Here is an 18,415-nt window from a genome sequence, read left to right on the forward strand (position 1 = left end):
CATCTGATGCACGCCCAGTTATATGACAATCGAACACAATATTACACATTATAACCCCCTGATGCATACCCAGCTATAATATGAAGGTTTAACACCTTAATACACATTATAACCCCCTGATGCACACCCAGCTATGATATGATGCTTTATAACACCTTAATACACATTATAACCCCCTGATGCACACCCAGCTATGATATAATGCTTTATAACACCTTAATACACATTATAACCCCCTGATGCATGCACAGCTACAGTACGAAGCCTTCTAAGTCCTTAATAAGCCTTAATAAGTCCTCCTGTGTGTGAGCAGCCAGCTGCCAGCCATGGTGGCCCTCCAGACTCTCCACCTGAGGAGCACCCAGAGAACCCAGAGCAACATGCCTACCAGTCTGGAGGGACTGGGGCACCTGGCAGGTAACACACACACACCTGGCAGGTAACACACACACATACGTCAGGTAACACACACACCTGGCAGGTAACACACACACACACCTGGCAGGTAACACACACACACACGGCAGGTAACACACACACACACGGCAGGTAACACACACACACCTGGCAGGTAACACAACACACACCTGGCAGGTAACACACACACACACCTGGCAGGTAACACACACACACACACACACACACACACACACACACACACACACACACACACACCTGGCAAGGAACACACACACCTGGCAGGTAACAGCCACACCCACAAGCCAAGACTAAAGTCAGGAAATGTCCCCCGTGTGGTCTCTCCTCAGACGTGGACCTGTCCTTCAACGACCTGAGTCGCGTTCCTGAGTGTCTCTATACGCTGAGCAGTCTGAAGCGCCTCAACCTCTCCTCCAATCAGATCTCAGAGCTCTCCCTCTGTATCGACCAATGGACTCAGCTAGAGACACTCAACCTCAGCAGGAACCAACTCACATCACTGCCTGTAAGAACATGTCTCTGTCTCTCTGTCTCTCAATTCAAAGGGCGTTATTGGCATGGGAAACATGTTTACGTCGCCAAACCAAGTGAAATAAACAAAAGTGAGAATATTCTAAATTAACAGTAAATATTGCACTCATAAAAGCTACGGCACAAAGCATTTTAACCCATTATAACCCCTTGACTTGCACTTAGCTATGGTACGACCCTTTATAACATGTTATAACCCCCTGATGCACGCCCAGCTACGGCACAAAGCATTTTAACACATTATAACCCCTTGACCTGCACTTAGCTATGGTACGACCCTTTATAACATGTTATAACCCCCTGATGCACGCCCAGCTACGGCACAAAGCATTTTAACCCATTATAACCCCTTGACTTGCACTTAGCTATGGTACGACCCTTTATAACATGTTATAACCCCCTGATGCACGCCCAGCTACGGCACAAAGCATTTTAACCCATTATAACCCCTTGACTTGCACTTAGCTATGGTACGACCCTTTATAACATGTTATAACCCCCTGATGCACGCCCAGCTACGGCACAAAGCATTTTAACCCATTATAACCCCTTGACTTGCACTTAGCTATGGTACGACCCTTTATAACATGTTATAACCCCCTGATGCACGCCCAGCTACGGCACAAAGCATTTTAACACATTATAACCCCTTGACCTGCACTTAGCTATGGTACGACCCTTTATAACATGTTATAACCCCCTGATGCACGCCCAGCTACGGCACAAAGCATTTTAACACATTATAACCCCTTGACTTGCACTTAGCTATGGTACGACCCTTTATAACATGTTATAACCCCCTGATGCACGCCCAGCTACGGCACAAAGCATTTTAACACATTATAACCCCTTGACCTGCACTTAGCTATGGTACGACCCTTTATAACATGTTATAACCCCCTGATGCACGCCCAGCTACGGCACAAAGCATTTTAACACATTATAACCCCTTGACCTGCACTTAGCTATGGTACGACCCTTTATAACATGTTATAACCCCCTGATGCACGCCCAGCTACGGCACAAAGCATTTTAACACATTATAACCCCTTGACTTGCACTTAGCTATGGTACGACCCTTTATAACATGTTATAACCCCCTGATGCACGCCCAGCTACGGCACAAAGCATTTTAACACATTATAACCCCTTGACCTGCACTTAGCTATGGTACGACCCTTTATAACATGTTATAACCCCCTGATGCACGCCCAGCTACGGCACAAAGCATTTTAACACATTATAACCCCTTGACCTGCACTTAGCTATGGTACGACCCTTTATAACATGTTATAACCCCCTGATGCACGCCCAGCTACGGCACAAAGCATTTTAACACATTATAACCCCTTGACCTGCACTTAGCTATGGTACGACCCTTTATAACATGTTATAACCCCCTGATGCACGCCCAGCTACGGCACAAAGCATTTTAACACATTATAACCCCTTGACTTGCACTTAGCTATGGTACGACCCTTTATAACATGTTATAACCCCCTGATGCACGCCCAGCTACGGCACAAAGCATTTTAACACATTATAACCCCTTGACCTGCACTTAGCTATGGTACGACCCTTTATAACATGTTATAACCCCCTGATGCACGCCCAGCTACGGCACAAAGCATTTTAACACATTATAACCCCTTGACCTGCACTTAGCTATGGTACGACCCTTTATAACATGTTATAACCCCCTGATGCACGCCCAGCTACGGCACAAAGCATTTTAACACATTATAACCCCTTGACTTGCACTTAGCTATGGTACGACCCTTTATAACATGTTATAACCCCCTGATGCACGCCCAGCTACGGCACAAAGCATTTTAACACATTATAACCCCTTGACCTGCACTTAGCTATGGTACGACCCTTTATAACATGTTATAACCCCCTGATGCACGCCCAGCTACGGCACAAAGCATTTTAACACATTATAACCCCTTGACTTGCACTTAGCTATGGTACGACCCTTTATAACATGTTATAACCCCCTGATGCACGCCCAGCTACGGCACAAAGCATTCTAACACATTATAACCCCTTGACCTGCACTTAGCTATGGTACGACCCTTTATAACATGTTATAACCCCCTGATGCACGCCCAGCTACGGCACAAAGCATTTTAACACATTATAACCCCTTGACCTGCACTTAGCTATGGTACGACCCTTTATAACATGTTATAACCCCCTGATGCACGCCCAGCTACGGCACAAAGCATTTTAACACATTATAACCCCTTGACTTGCACTTAGCTATGGTACGACCCTTTATAACATGTTATAACCCCCTGATGCACGCCCAGCTACTGTACAACGCTTTATAACACATAACACCCTAATACACAGTTATAACCCACTGATGCACGCCCAGCTACTGTACAAAGCTTTATAACACATAACACCCTAATACACAGTTATAACCCACTGATGCGCGCCCAGCTACTGTACAAAGCTTTATAACACATAACACCCTAATACACAGTTATAACCCACTGATGCGCGCCCAGCTACTGTACAACGCTTTATAACACATAACACCCCAATACACATTATAACCCACTGATGCGCGCCCAGCTGCTGTACAAAGCTTTATAACACATTATAACACCCTAATACACAGTTATAACCCACTGATGCACGCCCAGCTACTGTACAAAGCTTTATAACACATTATAACACCCTAATACACAGTTATAACCCACTGATGCACGCCCAGCTACTGTACAAAGCTTTATAACACATTATAACACCCTAATACACAGTTATAACCCACTGATGCACGCCCAGCTACTGTACAAAGCTTTATAACACATTATAACACCCTAATACACAGTTATATCCCCCTGATGCACGCCCAGCTACTGTACAAAGCTTTATAACACATTATAACACCCTAATACACAGTTATAACCCACTGATGCACGCCCAGCTACTGTACAAAGCTTTATAACACATTATAACACCCTAATACACAGTTATAACCCACTGATGCACGCCCAGCTACTGTACAAAGCTTTATAACACCCTAATACACAGTTATATCCCCCTGATGCACGCCCAGCTACTGTACAAAGCTTTATAACACATTATAACACCCTAATACACAGTTATAACCCACTGATGCACGCCCAGCTACTGTACAAAGCTTTATAACACATTATAACAGCCTAATACACAGTTATAACCCACTGATGCACGCCCAGCTATATTTAAATCTATAACACTCCAAAAAGGTTTTCCATAAGATAGACATGTCAAGGGTTATATTATCAGCTTTGTACAGTGTGTTTTAGCAATGTGATAATAGTTACAAAATGAATAGTGAGGAAAATATATAAACAAATAAATATAGGTTGTATTTACAATTTTGTTTGTTCTCCACTGTTCTCGTGGCAACGGGCCACACATCTTGCTGCTGTGACGACACATTTGTGGTATTTCACCCAGTAGATATGGGAGTTTATCAGTGTTGGATTTGGTTTTAAATTCTTTGGTTGTCTGTGTAATCATGTGTCTCTAATATGGTCATGTATTTGGCAGGAGGTTAGGAAGTGCAGATCAGTTTCCACCTCCATTTTGTGTAAAAACATTTCTACACCTGTTTTTGCTTTGTCATTATGGGGTAGATTGATTAGAGGGTGGAAAATACCATTTTAATCCATTTTAGATTAAGGCTGTAATGTAACAAAAATGTGGGAAAAGTCAAGTGGTCTGAATACTTTCCTAATGCCCTGAATCTACAATGTAAATACTATAAGGATTTGATGGTTATGGGATGTACCTAAGGCTTTCATACACACATCTGGCTGTAATATTTACCACCAGATTTGGATAAGTGTATTCTTATGGAGTGAAATGCATTGTGGGCTTTTTCTTTTAGTTCATTCACTGTCAGACCAAATCCTCCAGAGGCACTGGTTGTTAGTCCCAGGACAACCGTGGTATTTCCTGTCCCGGCTCGTTGGACGCGTTCAACCGTGGTATTTCCTGTCCCGGCTAGTTGGACGCGTTCAACCGTGGTATTTCCTGTCCCGGCTCGTTGGACGTGTTCCACCGTGGTATTTCCTGTCCCGGGTAGTTGGACGCGTTCAACCGTGGTATTTCCTGTCCCGGCTCGTTGGACGTGTTCCACCGTGGTATTTCCTGTCCCGGCTCGTTGGACGTGTTCCACCGTGGTATTTCCTGTCCCGGCTCGTTGGACGCGTTCAACCGTGGTATTTCCTGTCCCGGCTAGTTGGACGCGTTCAACCGTGGTATTTCCTGTCTCGGCTAGTTGGACGTGTTCCACCGTGGTATTTCCTGTCCCGGGTAGTTGGACGCGTTCAACCGTGGTATTTCCTGTCCCGGCTAGTTGGACGTGTTCAACGGTGGTATTTCCTGTCCCGGGTAGTTGGACGTGTTCCACCGTGGTATTTCCTGTCCCGGGTAGTTGGACGTGTTCCACCGTGGTATTTCCTGTCCCGGGTAGTTGGACGTGTTCAACCGTGGTATTTCCTGTCCCGGGTAGTTGGACGTGTTCAACCGTGGTATTTCCTGTCCTGGCTAGTTGGACGTGTTCAACCGTGGTATTTCCTGTCCCTGCTAGTTGGACGTGTTCAACCGTGGTATTTCCTGTCCCTGCTAGTTGGACGTGTTCAACCGTGGTATTTCCTGTCCCGGCTAGTTGGACGTGTTCAACCGTGGTATTTCCTGTCCCGGGTAGTTGGACGTGTTCAACCGTGGTATTTCCTGTCCCGGCTAGTTGGACGTGTTCAACGGTGGTATTTCCTGTCCCGGGTAGTTGGACGTGTTCAACCGTGGTATTTCCTGTCCCGGGTAGTTGGACGTGTTCAACCGTGGTATTTCCTGTCCTGGCTAGTTGGACGTGTTCAACCGTGGTATTTCCTGTCCCTGCTAGTTGGACGTGTTCAACCGTGGTATTTCCTGTCCCTGCTAGTTGGACGTGTTCAACCGTGGTATTTCCTGTCCCGGCTAGTTGGACGTGTTCAACCGTGGTATTTCCTGTCCCGGGTAGTTGGACGTGTTCAACCGTGGTATTTCCTGTCCCGGCTAGTTGGACGTGTTCCACCGTGGTATTTCCTGTCCCCGCTAGTTGGACGTGTTCCACCGTGGTATTTCCTGTCCCGGCTAGTTGGACGTGTTCCACCGTGGTATTTCCTGTCCCGGCTAGTTGGACGTGTTCCACCGTGGTATTTCCTGTCCCTGCTAGTTGGACGTGTTCAACCGTGGTATTTCCTGTCCCGGCTAGTTGGACGTGTTCAACCGTGGTATTTCCTGTCCCGGGTAGTTGGACGTGTTCAACCGTGGTATTTCCTGTCCCGGCTAGTTGGACGTGTTCCACCGTGGTATTTCCTGTCCCGGCTAGTTGGACGTGTTCCACCGTGGTATTTCCTGTCCCGGCTAGTTGGACGTGTTCAACGGTGGTATTTCCTGTCCCGGCTAGTTGGACGTGTTCCACCGTGGTATTTCCTGTCCCGGCTAGTTGGACGTGTTCCACCGTGGTATTTCCTGTCCCGGCTAGTTGGACGTGTTCAACCGTGGTATTTCCTGTCCCGGCTAGTTGGACGTGTTCAACCGTGGTATTTCCTGTCCCGGCTAGTTGGACGTGTTCCACCGTGGTATTTCCTGTCCCGGCTAGTTGGACGTGTTCAACCGTGGTATTTCCTGTCCCGGCTAGTTGGACGTGTTCAACCGTGGTATTTCCTGTCCCGGGTAGTGGGACGTGTTCCACCGTGGTATTTCCTGTCCCGGCTAGTTGGACGTGTTCCACCGTGGTATTTCCGGTCCCGGGTAGTTGGACGTGTTCCACCGTGGTATTTCCTGTCCCGGGTAGTGGGACGTGTTCCACCGTGGTATTTCCTGTCCCGGCTAGTTGGACGTGTTCCACCGTGGTATTTCCTGTCCCGGCTAGTTGGACGTGTTCCACCGTGGTATTTCCTGTCCCGGGTAGTTGGACGTGTTCCACCGTGGTATTTCCTGTCCCGGCTAGTTGGACGTGTTCAACCGTGGTATTTCCTGTCCCGGCTAGTTGGACGTGTTCCACCGTGGTATTTCCTGTCCCGGCTAGTTGGATGTGTTCAACCGTGGTATTTCCTGTCCCGGCTAGTTGGACGTGTTCAACCGTGGTATTTCCTGTCCCGGGTAGTTGGACGTGTTCAACCGTGGTATTTCCTGTCCCGGGTAGTTGGACGTGTTCAACCGTGGTATTTCCTGTCCCGGGTAGTTGGACGTGTTCAACCGTGGTATTTCCTGTCCCGGCTAGTTGGACGTGTTCCACAGTGGTATTTCCTGTCCCGGGTAGTTGGACGTGTTCAACCGTGGTATTTCCTGTCCCGGGTAGTTGGACGTGTTCAACCGTGGTATTTCCTGTCCCGGGTAGTTGGACGTGTTCAACCGTGGTATTTCCTGTCCCGGGTAGTTGGACGTGTTCAACCGTGGTATTTCCTGTCCCGGCTAGTTGGACGTGTTCAACCGTGGTATTTCCTGTCCCGGGTAGTTGGACGTGTTCAACCGTGGTATTTCCTGTCCCGGCTAGTTGGACGTGTTCCACCGTGGTATTTCCTGTCCCGGCTAGTTGGACGTGTTCAACCGTGGTATTTCCTGTCCCGGCTAGTTGGACGTGTTCCACCGTGGTATTTCCTGTCCCGGCTAGTTGGACGTGTTCAACGGTGGTATTTCCTGTCCCGGGTAGTTGGACGTGTTCAACCGTGGTGTTTCCTGTCCCGGCTAGTTGGACGTGTTCCACCGTGGTATTTCCTGTCCCGGCTAGTTGGACGTGTTCAACCGTGGTATTTCCTGTCCCGGCTAGTTGGACGTGTTCAACCGTGGTATTGCCTGTCCCGGCTAGTTGGACGTGTTCAACCGTGGTATTTCCTGTCCCGGCTAGTTGGACGTGTTCCACCGTGGTATTTCCTGTCCCGGCTAGTTGGACGTGTTCCACCGTGGTATTTCCTGTCCCGGCTAGTTGGACGTGTTCAACGGTGGTATTTCCTGTCCCGGCTAGTTGGACGTGTTCAACCGTGGTATTTCCTGTCCCGGGTAGTTGGACGTGTTCAGCCGTGGTATTTCCTGTCCCGGCTAGTTGGAAGTGTTCAACCGTGGTATTTCCTGTCCCGGCTAGTTGGACGTGTTCCACCGTGGTATTTCCTGTCCCGGCTAGTTGGACGTGTTCCACCGTGGTATTTCCTGTCCCGGCTAGTTGGACGTGTTCCACCGTGGTATTTCCTGTCCCGGCTAGTTGGACGTGTTCAACGGTGGTATTTCCTGTCCCGGCTAGTTGGACGTGTTCAACCGTGGTATTTCCTGTCCCGGCTAGTTGGACGTGTTCCACCGTGGTATTTCCTGTCCCGGGTAGTTGGACGTGTTCCACCGTGGTATTTCCTGTCCCGGGTAGTTGGACGTGTTCAACCGTGGTATTTCCTGTCCCGGCTAGTTGGACGTGTTCAACCGTGGTATTTCCTGCCCCGGCTAGTTGGACGTGTTCCACCGTGGTCGTCTGATCTGTTGGTGACAGTAGGACAAGGTCATCTGGGTAGACCTTGATCTGTTGGTGACAGTAGGACAAGGTCATCTGGGTAGACCTTGATCTGTTGGTGACAGTAGGACAAGGTCATCTGGGTAGACCTTGATCTGTTGGTGACAGTAGGACAAGGTCATCTGGGTAGACCTTGATCTGTTGGTGACAGTAGGACAAGGTCATCTGGGTAGACCTTGATCTGTTGGTGACAGTAGGACAAGGTCATCTGGGTAGACCTTGATCTGTTGGTGACAGTAGGACAAGGTCATCTGGGTAGACCTTGATCTGTTGGTGACAGTAGGACAAGGTCATCTGGGTAGACCTTGATCTGTTGGTGACAGTAGGACAAGGTCATCTGGGTAGACCTTGATCTGTTGGTGACAGTAGGACAAGGTCATCTGGGTAGACCTTGATCTGTTGGTGACAGTAGGACAAGGTCATCTGGGTAGACCTTGATCTGTTGGTGACAGTAGGACAAGGTCATCTGGGTAGACCTTGATCTGTTGGTGACAGTAGGACAAGGTCATCTGGGTAGACCTTGATCTGTTGGTGACAGTAGGACAAGGTCATCTGATCTGTTGGTGACAGTAGGACAAGGTCATCTGATCTGTTGGTGACAGTAGGACAAGGTCATCTGATCTGTTGGTGACAGTAGGACAAGGTCATCTGATCTGTTGGTGACAGTAGGACAAGGTCATCTGATCTGTTGGTGACAGTAGGACAAGGTCATCTGGGTAGACCTTGATCTGTTGGTGACTGTAGGACAAGGTCATCTGGGTAGACCTTGATCTGTTGGTGACAGTAGGACAAGGTCATCTGGGTAGACCTTGATCTGTTGGTGACAGTAGGACAAGGTCATCTGGGTAGACCTTGATCTGTTGGTGACAGTAGGACAAGGTCATCTGGGTAGACCTTGATCTGTTGGTGACAGTAGGACAAGGTCATCTGGGTAGACCTTGATCTGTTGGTGACAGTAGGACAAGGTCATCTGGGTAGACCTTGATCTGTTGGTGACAGTAGGACAAGGTCATCTGGGTAGACCTTGATCTGTTGGTGACAGTAGGACAAGGTCATCTGGGTAGACCTTGATCTGTTGGTGACAGTAGGACAAGGTCATCTGGGTAGACCTTGATCTGTTGGTGACAGTAGGACAAGGTCATCTGGGTAGACCTTGATCTGTTGGTGACAGTAGGACAAGGTCATCTGGGTAGACCTTGATCTGTTGGTGACAGTAGGACAAGGTCATCTGGGTAGACCTTGATCTGTTGGTGACAGTAGGACAAGGTCATCTGGGTAGACCTTGATCTGTTGGTGACAGTAGGACAAGGTCATCTGGGTAGACCTTGATCTGTTGGTGACAGTAGGACAAGGTCATCTGGGTAGACCTTGATCTGTTGGTGACAGTAGGACAAGGTCATCTGGGTAGACCTTGATCTGTTGGTGACAGTAGGACAAGGTCATCTGGGTAGACCTTGATCTGTTGGTGACAGTAGGACAAGGTCATCTGATCTGTTGGTGACAGTAGGACAAGGTCATCTGATCTGTTGGTGACAGTAGGACAAGGTCATCTGGGTAGACCTTGATCTGTTGGTGACAGTAGGACAAGGTCATCTGATCTGTTGGTGACAGTAGGACAAGGTCATCTGATCTGTTGGTGACAGTAGGACAAGGTCATCTGATCTGTTGGTGACAGTAGGACAAGGTCATCTGGGTAGACCTTGATCTGTTGGTGACAGTAGGACAAGGTCATCTGGGTAGACCTTGATCTGTTGGTGACTGTAGGACAAGGTCATCTGGGTAGACCTTGATCTGTTGGTGACAGTAGGACAAGGTCATCTGGGTAGACCTTGATCTGTTGGTGACAGTAGGACAAGGTCATCTGGGTAGACCTTGATCTGTTGGTGACAGTAGGACAAGGTCATCTGGGTAGACCTTGATCTGTTGGTGACAGTAGGACAAGGTCATCTGGGTAGACCTTGATCTGTTGGTGACAGTAGGACAAGGTCATCTGGGTAGACCTTGATCTGTTGGTGACAGTAGGACAAGGTCATCTGGGTAGACCTTGATCTGTTGGTGACAGTAGGACAAGGTCATCTGGGTAGACCTTGATCTGTTGGTGACAGTAGGACAAGGTCATCTGGGTAGACCTTGATCTGTTGGTGACAGTAGGACAAGGTCATCTGATCTGTTGGTGACAGTAGGACAAGGTCATCTGGGTAGACCTTGATCTGTTGGTGACAGTAGGACAAGGTCATCTGGGTAGACCTTGATCTGTTGGTGACAGTAGGACAAGGTCATCTGGGTAGACCTTGATCTGTTGGTGACGGTAGGACAAGGTTATCTGGGTAGAGCAGCAATCTGACCTCATCTTTGAGGGTGAGTCCAGGGGCTGCAGATCGGTCCAACAACACTGCTAGTTCGTTGACGTAGACGTTTGAACAGGTTTGGACTTAAACTGCACCCTTGGTCTTATCCCCCCGTCTCTGTCTCTCTCCAGTCTGCTATCTGTAAGCTGGGGAAGCTGACCCTAACCCTGACCCTGTCTCTTGTCTCTCTCCCAGTCTGCTATCTGTAAGCTGGGGAAGCTGACCCTAACCTTGTCTCTGTCTCTCTCCAGTCTGCTATCTGTAAGCTGGGGAAGCTGACCCTAACCTTGTCTCTGTCTCTCTCCAGTCTGCTATCTGTAAGCTGGGGAAGCTGACCCTAACCTTGTCTCTGTCTCTCTCCAGTCTGCTATCTGTAAGCTGGGGAAGCTGACCCTAACCTTGTCTCTGTCTCTCTCCAGTCTGCTATCTGTAAGCTGGGGAAGCTGACCCTAACCTTGTCTCTGTCTCTCCCCAGTCTGCTATCTGTAAACTGGGGAAGCTGACCCTAACCTTGTCTCTGTCTCTCTCCAGTCTGCTATCTGTAAGCTGGGGAAGCTGACCCTAACCCTAACCCTGTCTCTGTCTCTCCCCAGTCTGCTATCTGTAAGCTGGGGAAGCTGACCCTGACCCTGTCTCTGTCTCTCTCCAGTCTGCTATCTGTAAGCTGGGGAAGCTGACCCTAACCCCGTCTCTTGTCTCTCTCCAGTCTGCTATCTGTAAGCTGGGGAAGCTGACCCTAACCCTGTCTCTGTCTCTCTCCCAGTCTGCTATCTGTAAGCTGGGGAAGCTGAAGAAGCTTTATGTGAACAGTAACAAGCTGGACTTCGATGGGCTTCCGTCTGGCGTGGGGAAGTTATCCAGCCTGCAGGAGTTCATGGCTGCTAACAACAACCTGGAACTAGTACCTGAGGGACTCTGTAGGTAGGTACCTCACGTCATACCTGAGGGACTCTGTAGGTAGGTACCTCACATCATACCTGAGGGACTCTGTAGGTAGGTACCTCACATCATACCTGAGGGACTCTGTAGGTAGGTACCTCACATCATACCTGAGGGACTCTGTAGGTAGGTACCTCACGTCATACCTGAGGGACTCTGTAGGTAGGTACCTCACATCATACCTGAGGGACTCTGTAGGTAGGTACCTCACATCATACCTGAGGGACTCTGTAGGTAGGTACCTCACATCATACCTGAGGGACTCTGTAGGTAGGTACCTCACATCATACCTGAGGGACTCTGTAGGTAGGTACCTCACATCATACCTGAGGGACTCTGTAGGTGGGTACCTCACATCATACCTGAGGGACTCTGTAGGTAGGTACCTCACATCATACCTGAGGGACTCTGTAGGTAGGTACCTCACATCATACCTGAGGGACTCTGTAGGTGGGTACCTCACATCATACCTGAGGGACTCTGTAGGTAGGTACCTCACATCATACCTGAGGGACTCTGTAGGTGGGTACCTCACATCATACCTGAGGTACTCTGTAGGTGGGTACCTCACATCATACCTGAGGGACTCTGTAGGTAGGTACCTCACATCATACCTGAGGGACTCTGTAGGTGGGTACCTCACATCATACCTGAGGGACTCTGTAGGTAGGTACCTCACATCATACCTGAGGGACTCTGTAGGTGGGTACCTCACATCATACCTGAGGTACTCTGTAGGTGGGTACCTCACATCATACCTGAGGGACTCTGTAGGTAGGTACCTCACATCATACCTGAGGGACTCTGTAGGTGGGTACCTCACATCATACCTGAGGGACTCTGTAGGTAGGTACCTCACATCATACCTGAGGGACTCTGTAGGTAGGTACCTCACATCATACCTGAGGGACTCTGTAGGTAGGTACCTCACATCATACCTGAGGGACTCTGTAGGTGGGTACCTCACATCATACCTGAGGGACTCTGTAGGTAGGTACCTCACATCATACCTGAGGGACTCTGTAGGTAGGTACCTCACATCATACCTGAGGGACTCTGTAGGTAGGTACCTCACATCATACCTGAGGGACTCTGTAGGTAGGTACCTCACATCATACCTGAGGGACTCTGTAGGTGGGTACCTCACATCATACCTGAGGGACTCTGTAGGTAGGTACCTCACATCATACCTGAGGGACTCTGTAGGTAGGTACCTCACATCATACCTGAGGGACTCTGTAGGTAGGTACCTCACATCATACCTGAGGGACTCTGTAGGTGGGTACCTCACATCATACCTGAGGGACTCTGTAGGTAGGTACCTCACATCATACCTGAGGGACTCTGTAGGTGGGTACCTCACATCATACCTGAGGGACTCTGTAGGTAGGTACCTCACATCATACCTGAGGGACTCTGTAGGTGGGTACCTCACATCATACCTGAGGGACTCTGTAGGTGGGTACCTCACATCATACCTGAGGGACTCTGTAGGTAGGTACCTCACATCATACCTGAGGGACTCTGTAGGTGGGTACCTCACATCATACCTGAGGGACTCTGTAGGTGGGTACCTCACATCATACCTGAGGGACTGTAGGTAGGTACCTCACATCATACCTGAGGGACTCTGTAGGTGGGTACCTCACATCATACCTGAGGGACTCTGTAGGTAGGTACCTCACATCATACCTGAGGGACTCTGTAGGTGGGTACCTCACATCATACCTGAGGGACTCTGTAGGTGGGTACCTCACATCATACCTGAGGGACTCTGTAGGTAGGTACCTCACATCATACCTGAGGGACTCTGTAGGTAGGTACCTCACATCATACCTGAGGGACTCTGTAGGTGGGTACCTCACATCATACCTGAGAGACTCTGTAGGTGGGTACCTCACATCATACCTGAGGGACTGTAGGTAGGTACCTCACATCATACCTGAGGGACTCTGTAGGTGGGTACCTCACATCATACCTGAGGGACTCTGTAGGTAGGTACCTCACATCATACCTGAGGGACTCTGTAGGTGGGTACCTCACATCATACCTGAGGGACTCTGTAGGTGGGTACCTCACATCATACCTGAGGGACTCTGTAGGTGGGTACCTCACATCATACCTGAGGGACTCTGTAGGTAGGTACCTCACATCATACCTGAGGGACTCTGTAGGTAGGTACCTCACATCATACCTGAGGGACTCTGTAGGTGGGTACCTCACATCATACCTGAGGGACTCTGTAGGTGGGTACCTCACATCATACCTGAGGGACTGTAGGTAGGTACCTCACATCATACCTGAGGGACTCTGTAGGTGGGTACCTCACATCATACCTGAGGGACTCTGTAGGTAGGTACCTCACATCATACCTGAGGGACTCTGTAGGTGGGTACCTGACGTCATACCTGAGGGACTCTGTAGGTAGGTACCTCAAATCATACCGGAGGGACTCTGTAGGTGGGTACCTCACATCATACCTGAGGGACTCTGTAGGTGGGTACCTCACATCATACCTGAGGGACTGTAGGTAGAGACACGTAAGGCGTGCTTCCCAGCCGGTATTTCATGATGCCGTTGTGTGACATGTTTTGGACAGAACCTGCTGTGTGGTGGATCAACTTGTTGATGATGATGATGTTGATGATGATGATGATGTTGATGATGATGATGATGATGTTGTTGATGATGTTGTTGATGTTGTTGTTGTTGTTGTTGTTGTTGTGTAGGTGTGGGAAGCTGAAGAAGTTGGTCCTGAATAAGAATCGTCTGGTGACTCTTCCTGAAGCCATCCACTTCCTCGTCGACCTCGAGGTACCACACTGTCCTCTGTTCTAGATTCTAGATGTTCTGCCTTGTGTTCTAGGTTCTAAATGTTCCAGATGTTCTGCCCGGTGTTCTAAGTGTTCTAGGTTCTAAGTGTTCTATGTTCTAAGTGTTCTATGTTCTAAGTGTTCTAGGTTCTAAGTGTTCTAGACTCTAAGTGTTCCGGGCCCTAAGTGTTCCGGGCCCTAAGTGTTCCGGGCCCTGAGTGTTCCGGGCCCTGAGTGTTCCGGGCCCTGAGTGTTCTGGGCCCTGAGTGTTCTGGGCCCCAAGTGTTCTGGGCCCTAAGTGTTCTGGGCCCTAAGTGTTCTGGGGTCTAAGTGTTCTGGGGTCTAAGTGTTCTGGGGTCTAAGGGTTCTAGGCGGGGTCTAAGGGTTCTAGGCGTGTTCTGGGTTCTAGGCGTGTTCTGGGTTCTAGGCGTGTTCTGGGTGCTAGGCGTGTTCTGGGCGCTAGGCGTGTTCCAGGTGTTCTAAGTTCTAGGTGTTCTGGGTTCTAGGTGTTCTAAGTTCGTAGTTCTTGGTGTTCTAAGTTCGTAGTTCTTGGTGTTCTAAGTTCGTAGTTCTTGGTGTTCTAAGTTCGTAGTTCTTGGTGTTCTAAGTTCGTAGTTCTTGGTGTTCTAAGTTCGTAGTTCTTGGTGTTCTAAGTTCGTAGTTCTTGGTGTTCTAAGTTCGTAGTTCTTGGTGTTCTAAGTTCGTAGTTCTTGGTGTTCTAGGTGTTCTAGGTTCTAAATGTTCTTGATGTTCCGGGTTCTAGGTTATATCCTGTGTGTTTTAGATGTTCTAGGTTGTAAGTGTTCTCTCCTCTGTGTGTTCTAGGTTCTAGATGTACGTGAGAACCCCAACCTGGTGATGCCTCCCAAGCCGGTGGACAGGACAGCAGAGTGGTACAACATCGACTTCTCTCTTCAGAACCAACTGAGACTGGCTGGAGCATCCCCTGCTGTAATATCTGCTGCAGGGGGAGGTGGGTCTAGGTCTAGGGGAGGTGGGTCTAGGTCTAGGGGAGGTGGGTCTAGGTCTAGGGGAGGTGGGTCTAGGTCTAGGGGAGGTGGGTCTAGGTCTAGGGGAGGTGGGTCTAGGTCTAGGGGAGGTGGGTCTAGGTCTAGGGGAGGTGGGTCTAGGTCTAGGGGAGGTGGGTCTAGGGGAGGTGGGTCTAGGGGAGGTGGGTCTAGGGGAGGTGGGTCTAGGGGAGGTGGGTCTGGGGGAGGTGGGTCAAAGTTTAGGGGAGGTAATATCTGCGTTTAGGGGAGGTAATATCTGCTGCAGGGGGAGGTGGGTCTGGGTCAGGGGGAGGTGGGTCTGGGTTTAGGGGAGGTGGGTCTGAGTTTAGGGGAGGTGGGTCTAGGTCTAGGGGAGGTGGGTCTAGGTCTAGGGGAGGTGGGTCTAGGTCTAGGGGAGGTGGGTCTGAGTTTAGGGGAGGTAATATCTGCTGCAGGGGGAGGTGGGTCTGGGTCAGGGGGAGGTGGGTCTGAGTTTAGGGGAGGTAGGTCTAGGGGAGGTGGGTCTAGGTCTAGGGGAGGTAGGTCTAGGGGAGGTGGGTCTGAGTTTAGGGGAGGTAATATCTGCTGCAGGGGGAGGTGGGTCTGGGTCAGGGGGAGGTGGGTCAGGGGGAAGTGGGTCTGAGTTTAGGGGAGGTGGGTCTGAGTTTAGGGGAGGTGGGTCTGAGTTTAGGGGAGGTGGGTTTGAGTTTAGGGGAGGTGGGTCTGAGTTTAGGGGAGGTGGGTCTGAGTCTGGGGGAGGTGGGTCTGAGTTTAGGGGAGGTGGGTCTGAGTCTGGGGGAGGTGGGTCTAGGGGAGGTGATATTTTCCCCCCACTGCTTCACACTGGTACTCTGTCCTCCAGACCTGTCTGTGTACCAGACAGAGAAATGCGCTTTAGATTCACTCAATACATGCTGTGTGTGTGTGTGTGTGTAGGGGCCAGCCCGCGGGACCCCCTGGCGAGGAAGATGAGGCTGAGGAGGAGGAAGGACAGTAGTCAAGACGACCAGGCTAAACAGGTCCTCAAGGGGATGAGTGATGTCACACAAGAGAAGAACAAGAGTTTAGAGGTAGGGAGGGAGGGGTGGAGGAGGGAAGGGGTGGATGGATGGATGGGGGGAGGATGGAGGGGGGATGGAGGAGGGGATGAACATATGGTTTTCATTCCTTTGGTACCAGTCTATGTATTCCATTTCCATAACAACCATTACAAGGAGCTAGTCCTCCTAGATTTACACCCACCAGCATCCTCTGTTGGGAACGTGCCAGTGACTTGTTTCAAACGAAACTGGGCCCTTACCCCGTGTGTGTGTGTGTGTGTGTGTGTGTGTGTAGGAGAACGCCGATCAGAAGTACGGTGAACTGAACGCGTCGTTGGGACACACGCGGCGTTGGGACAAGAGTCTGGAGACGCCACAGCTGAACTACTCTGAGTTCTTCATGGAGGACGTAGGACAGGTGGGTGTTACACAGCTGGAGGACGTAGGACAGGTGGGTGTTACACAGCTGGAGGACGTAGGACGGGTGGGTGTTACACAGCTGGAGGACGTAGGACAGGTGGGTGTTACACAGCTGGAGGACGTAGGACAGGTAGGTGTTACACAGCTGGAGGACGTAGGACGGGTGGGTGTTACACAGCTGGAGGACGTAGGACAGGTGGGTGTTACACAGCTGGAGGACGTAGGACAGGTGGGTGTTACACAGCTGGAGGACGTAGGACGGGTGGGTGTTACACAGCTGGAGGACGTAGGACGGGTGGGTGTCACACAGCTGGAGGACGTAGGACAGGTGGGTGTTACACAGCTGGAGGACGTAGGACAGGTGGGTGTTACACAGCTGGAGGACGTAGGACAGGTGGGTGTTACACAGCTGGAGGATGTAGGACAGGTACGTGTTACACAGCTGGAGGACGTAGGACAGGCGGGTGTTTCACAGCTGGAGGACGTAGGACAGGTAGGTGATACATAGCTGGAGGACGTAGGACAGGTGGGTGTTACACAGCTGGAGGACGTAGGACAGGTGGGTGTTACACAGCTGGAGGACGTAGGACAGGTGGGTGTTACACAGCTGGAGGATGTAGGACAGGTGGGTGTTACTCAGCTGGAGGACGTAGGACAGGTAGTTGTTACACAGCTGGAGGACGTAGGACAGGTGGGTGTTACACAGCTGGAGGACATAGGACAGGCGGGTGTTACACAGCGGGAGGACGTAGGACAGGTGGGTGTTACACAGTGGGAGGACGTAGGACAGGTAGGTGTTACACAGTGGGAGGACGTAGGACATGTGGGTGTTACACAGCTGGAGGACGTAGGACAGGTGGGTGTTACTCAGCTGGAGGACGTAGGACAGGTGGGTGTTACTCAGCTGGAGGACGTAGGACAGGTGGGTGTTACACAACTGGAGGACGTAGGACAGGTGGGTGTTACACAGCTGGAGGACGTAGGACAGGTGTGTGTTACACAGCTGGAGGACGTAGGACAGGTAGGTGTTACACAGCTGGAGGACGTAGGACAGGTGGGTGTTACACAGCTGGAGGACGTAGGACAGGTGGGTGTTACACAGCTGGAGGACGTAGGACAGGTGGGTGTTACACAGCTGGAGGACGTAGGACAGGTAGGTGTTACACAGCTGGAGGACGTAGGACAGGTAGGTGTTACACAGCTGGTGGACGTAGGACAGGTGGGTGTTACACAGCTGGAGGACGTAGGACAGGCGGGTGTTACACAGTGGGAGGACGTAGGACAGGTGGGTGTTACACAGTGGGAGGACGTAGGACAGGTAGGTGTTACACAGTGGGAGGACGTAGGACAG

The 18,415-nt window shown here is 50.3% G+C and overlaps 1 protein-coding gene across 1 annotated transcript in view; it reads left to right on the top strand.

Annotated features, from left to right (window-relative positions):
* Positions 1–18,415, top strand: part of flii (FLII actin remodeling protein) — a gene marked incomplete at its 3' end in the record, with an annotated part of 65,335 nt that overhangs the window by 25,400 nt on the left and 21,520 nt on the right. The window contains 7 exon segments of the mRNA XM_071390674.1: positions 314–417; positions 768–943; positions 11,627–11,784; positions 14,532–14,616; positions 15,441–15,588; positions 16,541–16,674; positions 16,940–17,062. Coding sequence (XP_071246775.1) covers positions 314–417; positions 768–943; positions 11,627–11,784; positions 14,532–14,616; positions 15,441–15,588; positions 16,541–16,674; positions 16,940–17,062 — 928 coding nt within the window.

Source organism: Salvelinus alpinus, chromosome 1 (assembly GCF_045679555.1).
Source record: "Salvelinus alpinus chromosome 1, SLU_Salpinus.1, whole genome shotgun sequence".
Taxonomy (NCBI): domain Eukaryota; kingdom Metazoa; phylum Chordata; class Actinopteri; order Salmoniformes; family Salmonidae; genus Salvelinus; species Salvelinus alpinus.